The sequence below is a fragment of the Oncorhynchus mykiss genome, chromosome 9 (genome assembly GCF_057628025.1).
Source record: "Oncorhynchus mykiss isolate SJ-2025 chromosome 9, ASM5762802v1, whole genome shotgun sequence".
NCBI classification, from domain to species: domain Eukaryota; kingdom Metazoa; phylum Chordata; class Actinopteri; order Salmoniformes; family Salmonidae; genus Oncorhynchus; species Oncorhynchus mykiss.
In genome coordinates, this window is record NC_143030.1 from 57,040,310 (window position 1) to 57,052,567 (window position 12,258).

Sequence of the window (12,258 nt, forward strand, 5' to 3'; positions counted from 1 at the left end):
TCGGTATCGGTGTTGAAAAATCATAAATCGGTCGACCTTAATATCAACAGTATGTAGAGCCTGCAGTGGACATACACACTTGCATATGCAGTGCACAGGACACTACTGTACCTGGTATGCAATCCTGTTACCCATCATGTACAATAAACCTACAGACATCTAGACCTAATCCTATAATGGGATGCTCCTGGGCTAATCTCTATTGGTCTTCTTGCATCCCATATCCTCGCCTCCCTCCCAACCGTATTGGAGGAGAAGGTCCCTCGCCTAATGAGTTCTTCTCCAATGTGTTTTTAGAAGGAGTTGAGGAGAGACAAGATTATGCGAGGAATCAAGGTGAGATGAATTGACAAAAGAGCCCTGCTTCATTCGCTCACAAGTTCAGCAACTAGCAAGACCCGTAAACAAAGTTAGATAGCCGAGGCTTTTCCCTTCCTATGCAGGTTTCATTGCCTGTTCTGACAAGCAACATTACCTCTAAGCTGCACACCTCCTCCAGGACTGCCACGCAGAAATGCCATGCCAGGCCTCCCGGGTGGCGCAGTGGTTAAGGGCGCTGTACTGCAGCGCCAGTTGTGCCATCAGAGTCCCTGGGTTCGCGCCCAGGCTCTGTCGTAACCGGCCGCGACCGGGAGGTCCGTGGGGCGACACACAATTGGCCTAGCGTCGTCCAGGTTAGGGAGGGCTTGGTCGGTAGGGATGTCCTTGTCTCATCGCGCACCAGCGACTCCTGCGGCGGGCCGGGCGCAGTGCGCGCTAACCAAGGTTGCCAGGTGCACGGTGTAGCCTCCGACACATTGGTGCGGCTGGCTTCCGGGTTGGATGCGCGCTGTGTTAAGAAGCAGTGTGGCTGGTTGGGTTGTGTATCGGAAGCAGCATTCAACCTTCGTCTCTCCCGAGCCCGTACGGGAGTTGTAGCGATGAGACAGGATAGTAGCTACTACAACAATTGGATACCACGAAATTGGGGAGAAAAAGGGGTAAAAATTCCCCCCAATTTTTTTTTTTAAATGCCATGCCGCGCAGTGACAAGAGTGAGAACTTCACTGAGATCGATCATTAGTTTGCACTATATAGATCAATGTTTTTTCTGTGATCAAATCGACATTATAAAATTAGCCCCTTTTCAATGCAACAAACTGAGTTGGTGATTTTTTAGTAGTGCAGGGACAGCCCACGAACGGTTCCTGAGGGAATACGCTTTTTAGATTAGTTCAGATCAGAGCGCAGAGCCTCATGGGCTATAATATGGAGTTGGTCTCCGCTTTGCTGCTATAACAGCTTCCACTCTTCTGAGAAGGCTTTCCACTAGATATTGGAAACTTGCTACAGGGACTTGCTTCCATTCAGCCACGAGCATTACTGGGGTCGGGCACTGATGTTGGGCGATTAGGCCTGGCTCGCAGTTGACATTCCAATTCATCCTAAAGGTGTTCAATGGGGTTGAGGTCAGGGCTCTGTGCAGGCCAATCAAGTTCTTCCACACCAATCTCGACAAACCATTTCTGTATGGACCTCGCTTTGTGCACGGACAGGGACATTGTTATGCTGAAACAGGAAAGGGCCTTCCCCAAACTATCGCCACAAAGTTGGAAGCACAATATTGTCTAGAATGTCATTGTATGTTGTAGCGTTATGATTTCCCTTCACTGGCACCAAGGGGCCTAGCCCCAGACCATTATCCCTCCTCCACCAAACTTTACAGTTGGCACTATGCATTCGGGCAGGTAGCGTTCTCCTGGCATCCGCCAAAGGAGATTCATCCGTCAGACTGCCAGATGGTGAGAGAACGTGTTTCCAGAGAATGCGTTTCCACTGCTCCAGAGTCCAATATCAGCAAGCTTTACACCACTCCAGCTAACACTTGCCATTGTGTATGGTGATCTTAGGCTTGTGTGCGGCTGCTCGCCCACGGAAACCAATTTCATGAAGCTCCCGCCGAACAGTTATTGGGCTGACGTTGCTTCTGGAGGCAGTTTGGAACTCGGTACTAAGTGTTACAACCGAGGACAGACAATATATACCCGCTGTGCACTTCAGCACTCGGCGGTCCCGTTCTGTGAGCTTGCGTGGCCTACCACTTCGCGGCTGAGGCGTTGCTGCTCTTAGACGTTTCCACTTCACAACAGCACTTACAGTTGACCGGGGCTGCTCTAGCATGGCAGAAATTTGGAGAACTGACTTCTTGGAAAGGTGGCATCCCATGAGGGTGCCACGTTGAAAGTCACTGAGCTCCTCAGTACCGACCATTCTATTGCCAATGTCAAGAGAGATTGCATGGTGGTGTGCTCAATTTTATCTATCAGCAATTCACACAATGAAGTTATGAATCAATGAATGCGGACGAAATGGCGGGAGAGAGCTCATTCTGGAGAGAGAAGTGCCTTGTGGATCATAGCCACACTCCCCTTCTTATTGGACTGTGCCATCCCTGCGGCCTCCGCAATGGATTAGTCCACTGAGACAGGCGCAAATCAGACAGGTGTTTCATGTGCCATCAATCTATTTGCGACTGCTCTGCAAAAAATATATATATTGGTCGACCAACAGCCTATCGACCAAACAACCGACCACTCGACTAAATGGGGTCAGCCCTACTGCAGTCTCAACAGAACCAGAGCATTATTCTAGAGCAAGTATTTTTCAAGCAACATAGTTCTCAGCACATTTGCTACAACCATGCTGACAATCAGTTTGTTTAGTAGGAGTGCTACTGTTTTTACAGTAAAATGATAGCTTCTAATCCTATGAATGATAACATTTGGGAAAATGGCATCAGTTGCTGCTCCAAATGTGTATACACATTAGTAGTTCCCAACACAGAAGTGCTGTACGCAAAGAGGGAGGGCAGTAAAACGTAGGCTATTCAAAAAGGACCACACCAAACCACAGACCTGTTTAGCAGCATTCTCTTTATTGAAAAGATCCCAGTACGGTTTGACCTCTTAACTGTGCTCAAATACTTCCTGTGAGAATTACAGGCCCACTATAGCCCCTGGTAATTCTGCATTACAATGGGACGCCCACACACACTCTACACAAAGTAGTATCACCATGCTAGCTACCACCGTGACATCTCTACCTCTAAACAGGGATCTGATGCACTCCCATTATCTCCCTCTGTCACTGCTGAAGCGCTCTGCACGTGTCCATTAGCCTATTGTCCATAGCCTTTACAATTGGCCCAACAGAAGGCCTAAGCAGATAAGATAACGCTGGGCCACCACGGCCTAAGAGGAGAAGTACAGCATAGCTCTCCTGACTGCGGCATCACCATGTCAGATGATCAATCTGTGATGATTAGATGAACTCATATCAGATAGTAATGGGAACTTCTATAGTTGTTGTGTACTAATGAAACAGGCAGGAGTTGAATTAGGCAGTTATAGTTGTTGGTGGAGCTATTAGTGAATGCTGCAATCCGATGGCTAACAAATTTTATCTAAAAGGAAATGCAGTTCCCTTGCATTCCAGCTCAATTGAAACCAACAGCTCTCCCCACAAACATAGAGCACTCCACGGTATTTGACTCAAGTGGTTCTATAAAAATTGTATGTGTTAAACGCTTATAGAGATGATGCAATCGGGTGCATGTTCAATAAAAACAACCACATAATAACCCCCTGCACCAGCCCTGACTCCTATGTGTGTTGCTTCAAAGACTAAATGTGCCCGCATGCTTCTCGGCCAAAACGGTTAGAAGAGTTTTTGCATATAATATGATGTTTTTGACTTCAACAAGGGTTTTCTCCGCGATTCGGGCACACTACATTTTTTCTTGAAGCAAGCGGAAGTCGGTAGCCGAAGTCTACGACCCTTGTTGACAACTGGTCAACAGTAGGGATCCTTCAATGAAGTGCCTGTAGTCACTCAACGAGAAGACGACTTCTCATCATGCACATTTTTTCACTTGAATACTGCACCAAACATAGTCAGATTCAAAATTGCACGACTAAGATCACAACAACAAAAAATATATCTATAATGACACTTGAGTCATAGATTAATTATGACTATTTTTAGGAAGTGTTTAATGGCCCGCGTCTCAAACTGGACAAACAATACTATTGCTGCTTTTTTCTTTTTCAAGCAATGGTCTTTTAAGGGAGTATGCGAGTACACTCGTTCGGTTCCCCAAACTGAAGCATTCTGACGCCTTTAGTGTTATGCCTAAGGTCAAAAAAAATATCTAGTGGAAACACCAGTCAGACAAGGTTGACAAAATGTGATGGTATTCAATTAATCCAAATTCAAGTCGAGACATGACTTAACCTACAACACGGAGGAGTGGTGGACCTTTGAATTCTATTGACATGGGGTAATCAATGGACTCAATCTGTCCACAGTCCAAAACATTGGGGGCACACTTCTGTGTTTGCTGTGCTTATTGACAGAAGCCGCCTCCACCACAGAGCATCAACTGTTCTGGGGAAGCCCTCTGGGCAAACCCAGGTCTCATGGCACCACTCCCTAAATATCTCTGCTCACGCAAAACACAGGAGAGCCTCTCATCAAGCGCCCTAACCACGAAACAACGTTTGTTTGTCCACCAAGCAATCCCTCCACCAATCCACCCCTGCAACAAGGCCAGACCATTGTTCTCTGAGAAGGTAGGTGGTGGAGGGTGGGGGCATTGAGGGTTTGAATGTAACTCAATCACCTCTCTGAGAGCGAGAGAGCCACACACAAGAGGCTATGCAGTGAGAGTGAGGGAGTGAGAGTTTGCAGGAGTCCGCCCCAGTCCCAGTACAGGACTACATAGGCCGGTGAGACCTGTGGATGTGTGACTGCAGCAGGTAAATGGGTTCTCTGGTTACCCGTTTCCCAGGACGGCTCCAGGTATTCATGTGTTCAGACACAAAGCTCCAGAGGGCTATATTTCTCCCTAGTAACAAAGAAGCTCTGGGAAGGGCGAGAGATGCCACACCAGATAAGGCAGTGCCTCTGCTTTATGGCTCAAATTACAACGAAACACCGATGTTTATGTTACAAGGGCCACAAATGGCAACTTGTTGTGGTTTCACCATTACCAAGCACTGTAAATGTTTCATCATTAGGACACCGTTAAGGATTGTTAGTGACAAGATCAGGAGGCGTCATTTTTTATTTTCATTACGGTCAACCTTAGGCTTTCCATTCAGAAATTCATTCTGAAAATCCATTGATTATATTCTTCAATACCATGGGTTTCATATGAGTTTCTGTTGGCTTGTTTTATTCCAAAACCCTACATTTCCGGTACTGTGATCAAATGACATTCTGATGTAGCCTAAAAGTGTTGTAACTGAACCCAAATTTCTTCAACGCAGCATCTGCAATTTCAACAGCCTGATCCTGTCACTTTGTTTGGAAAGCTGAGGGATGGGAATGGGGAAATGTAAACACTCAAATTCATAGACAAAGCTACAGATTGTGCCTTTACCATGGCAAATACATTATCTGAATTAAATCAACATTTCATACATTCCCAGACTGCAATATTTATGTTAATCTATGCATCAGCTGTTCCGCTGTATGTTCTGTGAATGTAGACACAACAACACAGCCAGCTGACCAAGTATGACGAAGAACAATTTAATATTCACAATTGAATGACCCATTCTTGACAGGTCACTGACTCAATTCAGCTACCAAAGGGACCAATCGAAAGGAAGTTACCACCAGGCCTACTTAAAGCTGGTTGTCAGTGGTTGTCTTTTTCTCTGGCAAAAAAAAATCACACTGAAGAAAATCAAAATGCTCAAACTATGCACTTTCTGAAGATGAGCTCATCCACGTATTCTTGGGGGCTTTTAACAGTGACCGCATTGTGATGTTCTCATTATGACTCTGGGCCCAAAAGCTCTTTGTTCCACTGTGAATTCTATGAATAAATGAGGCAACGATTCAAGAGTTAATTTTGAGACAGGCACCTCATTATAGGGCAAGAATAGTTTTTCAGGGAGGGGGTGTGAAATCCACTCAAGGCATTATCATTATCTTACGGGGAAAAAAAGGCTAGAAAAAAAGGCATATATTTTGTTGTGATCCGAGGGAGATATTCCTGTGATGGAAACCACAGAAAATGGTGAGGTGTGGCCATATTCGATACACCAGCTGTATAGCCTACATACAATGAACATGCACTTTAAACAGTAGGCTAATACAGGGATTCTTCCAACAATGTAGTTTGATAATCGATGGCTTTACAAGAAATTGTGTCACAGGGATAGAATTCTGAAGAAAATCACAAAATATACCAAACAAAATCACTTAGTGGTTGGTGGCATTTTCTTGACCATTTCCCAGCTGAAAGCAATGACATTCAACTAAACTAACAGCCTAGGTCTAGTACAGGATCAAAAAGCTGTGCTCATTAATAGAGTAGAATAACAGTAAATCTTTCTCTCCTTTATATTTCACATTTAACCCATGAAGCCATCGATACCAGACAAATGTGGTTTGCTATGAAAACAAGCCTGTAACCGGATCCTGGTTTTAGTGCTGAACAATGGAACGCAACAAATGTAACAATATTATAGGGGGGGAAAATGTGCCTACTGTTATCTTTACGAGAATCCACAAAATGTTTGGCTTACGACAACAGATCCCTGGTATATCATGCATTCGTTTGTCACTGCCGTTTTGCAGTTCTTTTTTAGCTTATAATTTTGTGATAAGAAGACCAATACTATTAGCACACTTAGACCTAAGGGCTAACCGGCATTTGGTGTTTAAAACAAACTGGCCTCTGAGGTGCACCTGTCCACTGATTTCAAAGACAACTTTAAACAATATAGAACATGCATTTTATTTGACAAATACAAGGGTTTACATTTGTCAAAACCACAAAACATGGAATTTGTCTTCCCTCTTACCCTTTGTAATCAAACCAACCTTATGTATACATGCTAGACTACATTCTGCGGGCATCAATAAGTTAAATCAACATGTGTCTCCCTCGGCAAGCAAAGCAAGCAGCAGGCCTGGACAGCTAGGGAACACTCGCACATGATTTATAATATAATAATGATATGTGCATTTGTTAACTCCACTGAACAGAAAGCTGGGAACCCAATTTGTTAATTGGATGATGAATGAGCTGCCGAGATATTCTAGCAGCCAGTTTTCTTTGTCTGTGTATAGAGGCTGAGGCCCATGCATCATCGTGCAGAGCTCTGCTCAAGCAGGCCAAGCATTTGACTGGGAGGTATATGGGGAACCATTGGCTGGATACACTTTGTGTGGTAACATCAGAAATCTAGGAAACATCGCACAGTATGAATGTGCCATTATCAATCATAATCTAAACCCATCCAAGCAGGATTCATTCCAATCATGTAAGTGTAAAAATCCTTGCATAAACTATTTTGCTGAGTCAAATGAGTCAAATGATTGAGGAAAGACCAGTCGAGACTCCTGGAGTGCCTCAGAAATTTGAACAGAATATGTTTTTGCGGAAGAGGCACATGTTGTCCCCCAGGCTGACAGACTGGCTATGCTTTGCTTATGCTATCTTAATTTTGGCCGCTTAAAATAAGGATGTGCCTAAAATTAGGATAGTCCAAGAGATGAGATGCTTGCAGATAGAGTAGTGTCTGGGTCCTTATTCAATAACAGCCTGAGTAGGAGTGCTGGTGTCGGATCAGGTTCTCCTTGTCCATATAATCTTAGGAATTGATGACCTTAAAAGCCAGTACCTTGTGTTCTCTTTGCATACAGTAGTGACACATTTGAATGTGTGAACCTACTTTATTAATAACATAACTGGTTACTAGGCCTCCCGAGTGGCGCAGCAGTCTAAGGCACTGCATCTCAGTGCTTGAGGCGTCACGACAGACCCTGGTTTGATTCCAGGCTGTATCACAACCGGCCATGATTGGGAGTCCCATAGGGCAGCGCACAATTGGCCCAGCGTCACCCGGGTTAGGGTTTAGCCAGTGTAGGCCATCATTGTAAATAAGAATTTTTTTTAACTGACATGCCTAGTTAAATAAAGGTTAACTAAATAAAAAATAGGATACAGTAACAGGCCTGACATCATTGGATCTCTATGCTTGCCATACCCTGCCAATGCATCATACCCATACAGTGCCTTGCAAAAGTATTCATCCGCCTTGGCGTTTTTCTTATTTTGTTGCATAACAACCTGTAATTTAAAATGTATTTTTATTTGGCTTTCATGTAATGGACATATATATATATATATATATATATATACACACACGTTCGGAAAGGCCGCAGTCTGCCACACCACTAAGCAAGCGGCATTATGAAGACCAAGGAGCTCTCCAAACAGGTCAGGGACAAAATTGTGGAGAAGAACAGATCAGGGTCGGGTTATAGAAAAGTATCCGAAACTTTCAACATCCCACGGAGCACCATTAAATCCATTATTAAAAAAAGAATATAGCACCACAACAAACCTGCCAAGAGAGGGCCGCCCATCAAAACTCACAGACCAGGCAAGGAAGGCATTAATCAGAGTGGCAACAAAGAGACAAACCCTGAAGGAGCAGCAAAGCGGAGTATCTGTCCATAGGGCCACTTTAAGCCGTACACTCCACAGAGATGGGCTTTACGGAAGAATGGTCAGAAAAAAGCCAAAAGACAAAAAATAAGCAAACACGTTTGGTGTTTGCCAAACGGCATTTGGGAGAATCCCCAAACATATGGAAGAAGGTACTCTGGTCAGATGAGACTAAAATTGAGCTTTTTGACCATCAAGGAAAATGCCATGTCTGGCGCAAACCCAACACCTATCATCACCCGAGAACGCCATCCTAGTGAAGCATGGTGGTGGCAGCATCATGCTGTGGGGATCATTTTCATCGGCAGGGACTGGGAAACTGGTCAGAATTGAATGATGGATGGTGCTAAATAGAGGGAAATTATTGAGAGAAACCTGTTTGTCTTCCAGAGGTTTGAGACTGGGACGGAGGTTCACCTTCCAGCAGGACAATGACCCTAAGCATACTGCTAAAGCAACACTCATGTGGTTTAAGGGGAAACATTTTAAATGCCTTGGAATGGCCTAGTCAAAGCCCAGACCTCAATCCAATTGAAAATCTGTGGTATGATTTAAAGATTGCTGTACACCAGCAGAACCCATCCAACGTGAAGGACCTGGAGCAGTTTTGCCTTGAAGAATGGGCAAAAATCCCAGTGACTAGATGTGCCAAGATTATAGAGACATACCCCAAGATTATTGCAGCTGTAATTGCTGCAAAAGGTGTCTCTACAAAGTATTGACTTTGGGGGGTGAATAGGTACACACGCTCAAGTGCATTTGTCTTATTTCCTGATTGTTTCACAAAAAATATTTTGCATCTTCAAAGTGGTAGGCATGTTGTGTAAATCAAATGATACAAACCCCCCAAAAATCTATTTTAATTCCAGGTTGTAAGGCAACAAAATAGGAAAAATGCCAAGGGGGTGAATACTTTCACAAGCCAATGTACATTCAAAAAGTGGCAACAGAAAGACCTCGGAGGATATTTCTAAAATTCAAGAAAGGACCTTCAAGTGGACACAATGGAAACAACTTTGAAACGAGTGATCAAAAACAAAAATGTATTAATTGAATGAGCAATGTGAATTGTTTCATGGTCTTTTGCAGTGAGAATGGAGCTTGTCATCACACAAGCATGCAACAGAACACAATTATTGTTGATGCATTGCATAGAGGCAATTGACCTTTAGACAATAAAGATAAGCTCACAGCAAGATGTGGATTTCACAAGTCGCTTTCCTGATAAGATCTGGGAAGTGAGCAGGTGCACGATCCAAACACAATGCCAAAAGAGAGAGTCATACACTGCCTGGAACTGGGCTGAAGGTCCTCTATATGCTAACGTTATACAGCATATTCCAAAGGAAAAAAACAGTATTTACAATGTTTATCATGAGACAAAGGCTAATCAATAATCATGGAAGAAAAAGCATTGACTACTTTTAGTCTTTTCTAATCATAAAATGTGAAGCTCAAACTAGCCTTTAGCTTAATGTATCCATCATTGTCCCAAATACTGTATATAGGCTATTATGTTAGTTGCATGGTATTCAAATCATGTGAGTAATTAAATGACTTAGTCACCACATGGATAGGCTACAATTTGATCACGGAAAATGAGGTTATTGCTTTTCAATGGTGGTCTCTTCTCAAACATCCTCAGCTGCCTGACATGGCAACACAGTTATCACAAAGAACCAGAGTTGCTGTTGGAGCCTTCACTGTTTGACATCTTTGGATCTTAAATCGATATGACCCTTGCTAAAAGAATGAAGACGAATATGAATGTTTCCCTATTACTCGGAGCCTGTCGTTTTGATCTTGAAAATGGGTGTGCCGTGGGAAAAAAAAGGATGCATTTCAATCTCCAGTGTTGCGCCTAACTGCGCATGTTGAGCACCTGCCTTAACATGAAAAGTAGGCTACATTTGGAGCGTTCACATTGAGAGGTCACTGGATAAAGGTAGATATGTTCTATACATTGATAATGACAGGTCTTCATCTTTCAATATTGAACTGCTGGCGCGACGTGGACTGCCCTGCAGCAAAGGCATTCAGTGTTGGCAAGCTACTTCTTCTTGTGTCTAATCCGTCCATATCTTTGGCATTTCAGTGAGGACCGCTGATGCACCTGCAGCATTGTACTAGCAGTATAGTAGGGATTTTGCTAAACCTGTGATGATAACGCATTAATTTTTAAACCCAGATACAAATGGTACTTGTGAGAAGGGTCTGCAATGCGTAGTTAACAAGCGACGATCAGACGTTGTGCGCCCGCAGCGTCGGTAAAACTATTAGGCTACCAAATCAAACATCTGTATTTAAATCAAATTGCCCTAACAATGTGTTTGAGGCATTTAAACATGCACTTAAATCACGGCTTTGGGGTAAAGTAGATTTTAAAAATAAAATAAATAAAAAACATCCATGTTACACAAGTGCTACGTAGCCTACTTGGCCCGGTTTCCCAAAAGCATTTTAAAGCTAAGTTCGATGAATTTAACCTTAAGATGCTTTTGGGAAACCGGGCCCTGAAAAATAAAAACAGGTGAATGAAGCAGACAAGGGAAAGCCTATAGGCTAACCATAGTATGGGCTCTGATAAGTTAAGGGCTATATTAAAAATCTAATGCCAACGTGTATGTTTGCAAATTGAATTGTATTTATGCAGATAGGCCTACAATGGATGGGCACCCAAAATAGCATTGACGTCTGGCAGAAGGGAGAAACAGAAAACCTCTTTCATCCATACAGATATAATGGCCCCTCATCATTTCATGATACTAATTAAAAATTACAGTGACGATGCCAAATGGATAGAATTTAAGTTGGGTTTGATTGCATTCTTGATCAAATAGCTACAGTGTCGCGCTATGCACTGACACAGACGAATAGTCTACTTTGTAGTGAGCGACATCCATCCGCTATGGCAATCAGTAGCCTTGTCAGGTTGACCAGATACATCCCGTAGGAATGCCATCATCTAGGTTATTAATTGTAGCCTTTTATAATAAACAATGTGTAGGCAAGACGGAGGATTGGCCTTAATTTTCCTTACATGAAAGTCGTTCTTTCGCCCGAACATAGACAGACAACGCAGAGATAAACCCTCGTCTTTGGCTTACCTTTAGCTGCCTCCACCGCACATAATAGTCCGAGGACCAGTCCGACAACGGATGCAAAATGTTTATACCTTCTGATCTGCATCCCAAATTCGAATTACAACACGGGAAAATAAAAACAAACGTATTATATCCTCGCCTATAATAAAATATATAGCTCTCTCAAGAAAAACAATTTCAGAAGATGTATTCGGCAACCGTGATACTCCTAAAATGGCCGCCCCCAGCGCCGCTTTGCTATTCCCTTCTATCGCCACTCGCTCTCTCGCAGTTTTGCGGACTGATGGCTAGTGACGTCAATACTGTTATTGTGGGAGTGCTTGCAGCTAGTTGAGCACAGACAGTCATACTTAGAGGGCGAGGGTCAAATACTTCTATTGGTAGGATGAGTGACACCCAGGCTGGTGACAAAGAGGGGATGTATTGTTGGGTGCGTGTTTTTTTTTTTTATTAGGCCTACAATAAGACTTTCTTATATCCTCGTTCCTAATCAATCAATCAAATGTATTTATAAAGCCCTTTATTACAGCAGCAGGTCACAAAGTGCTTATACAGAAACCCAGCCTAAACCCCCAAATGGAAAGCAATGCAGATGTAGAAGCAATGTTATGGGAAACTCTGTTTATGATAAATTAAATAAAACTG

General features: G+C 43.3%; 1 protein-coding gene across 4 annotated transcripts in view; it reads right to left on the reverse strand.

Annotated features, from left to right (window-relative positions):
• Positions 1–11,959, reverse strand: part of clstn1 (calsyntenin 1) — a 65,694-nt gene extending 53,735 nt beyond the window's left edge. For 2 of the 4 annotated variants that reach the window (XM_021616123.3, XM_021616121.3), the window contains exon 1: positions 11,617–11,931. In XM_021616123.3, the coding sequence (XP_021471798.1) occupies positions 11,617–11,698 (82 nt within the window). In that variant the 5' untranslated portion in view covers positions 11,699–11,931. Of the gene's footprint in view, positions 1–11,616 lie in introns of all 4 variants that reach the window. The other 2 variants (XM_021616124.3, XM_021616122.3) reach the window with 2 other exon arrangements.
• Positions 11,960–12,258: the final 299 nt, after the last annotated feature.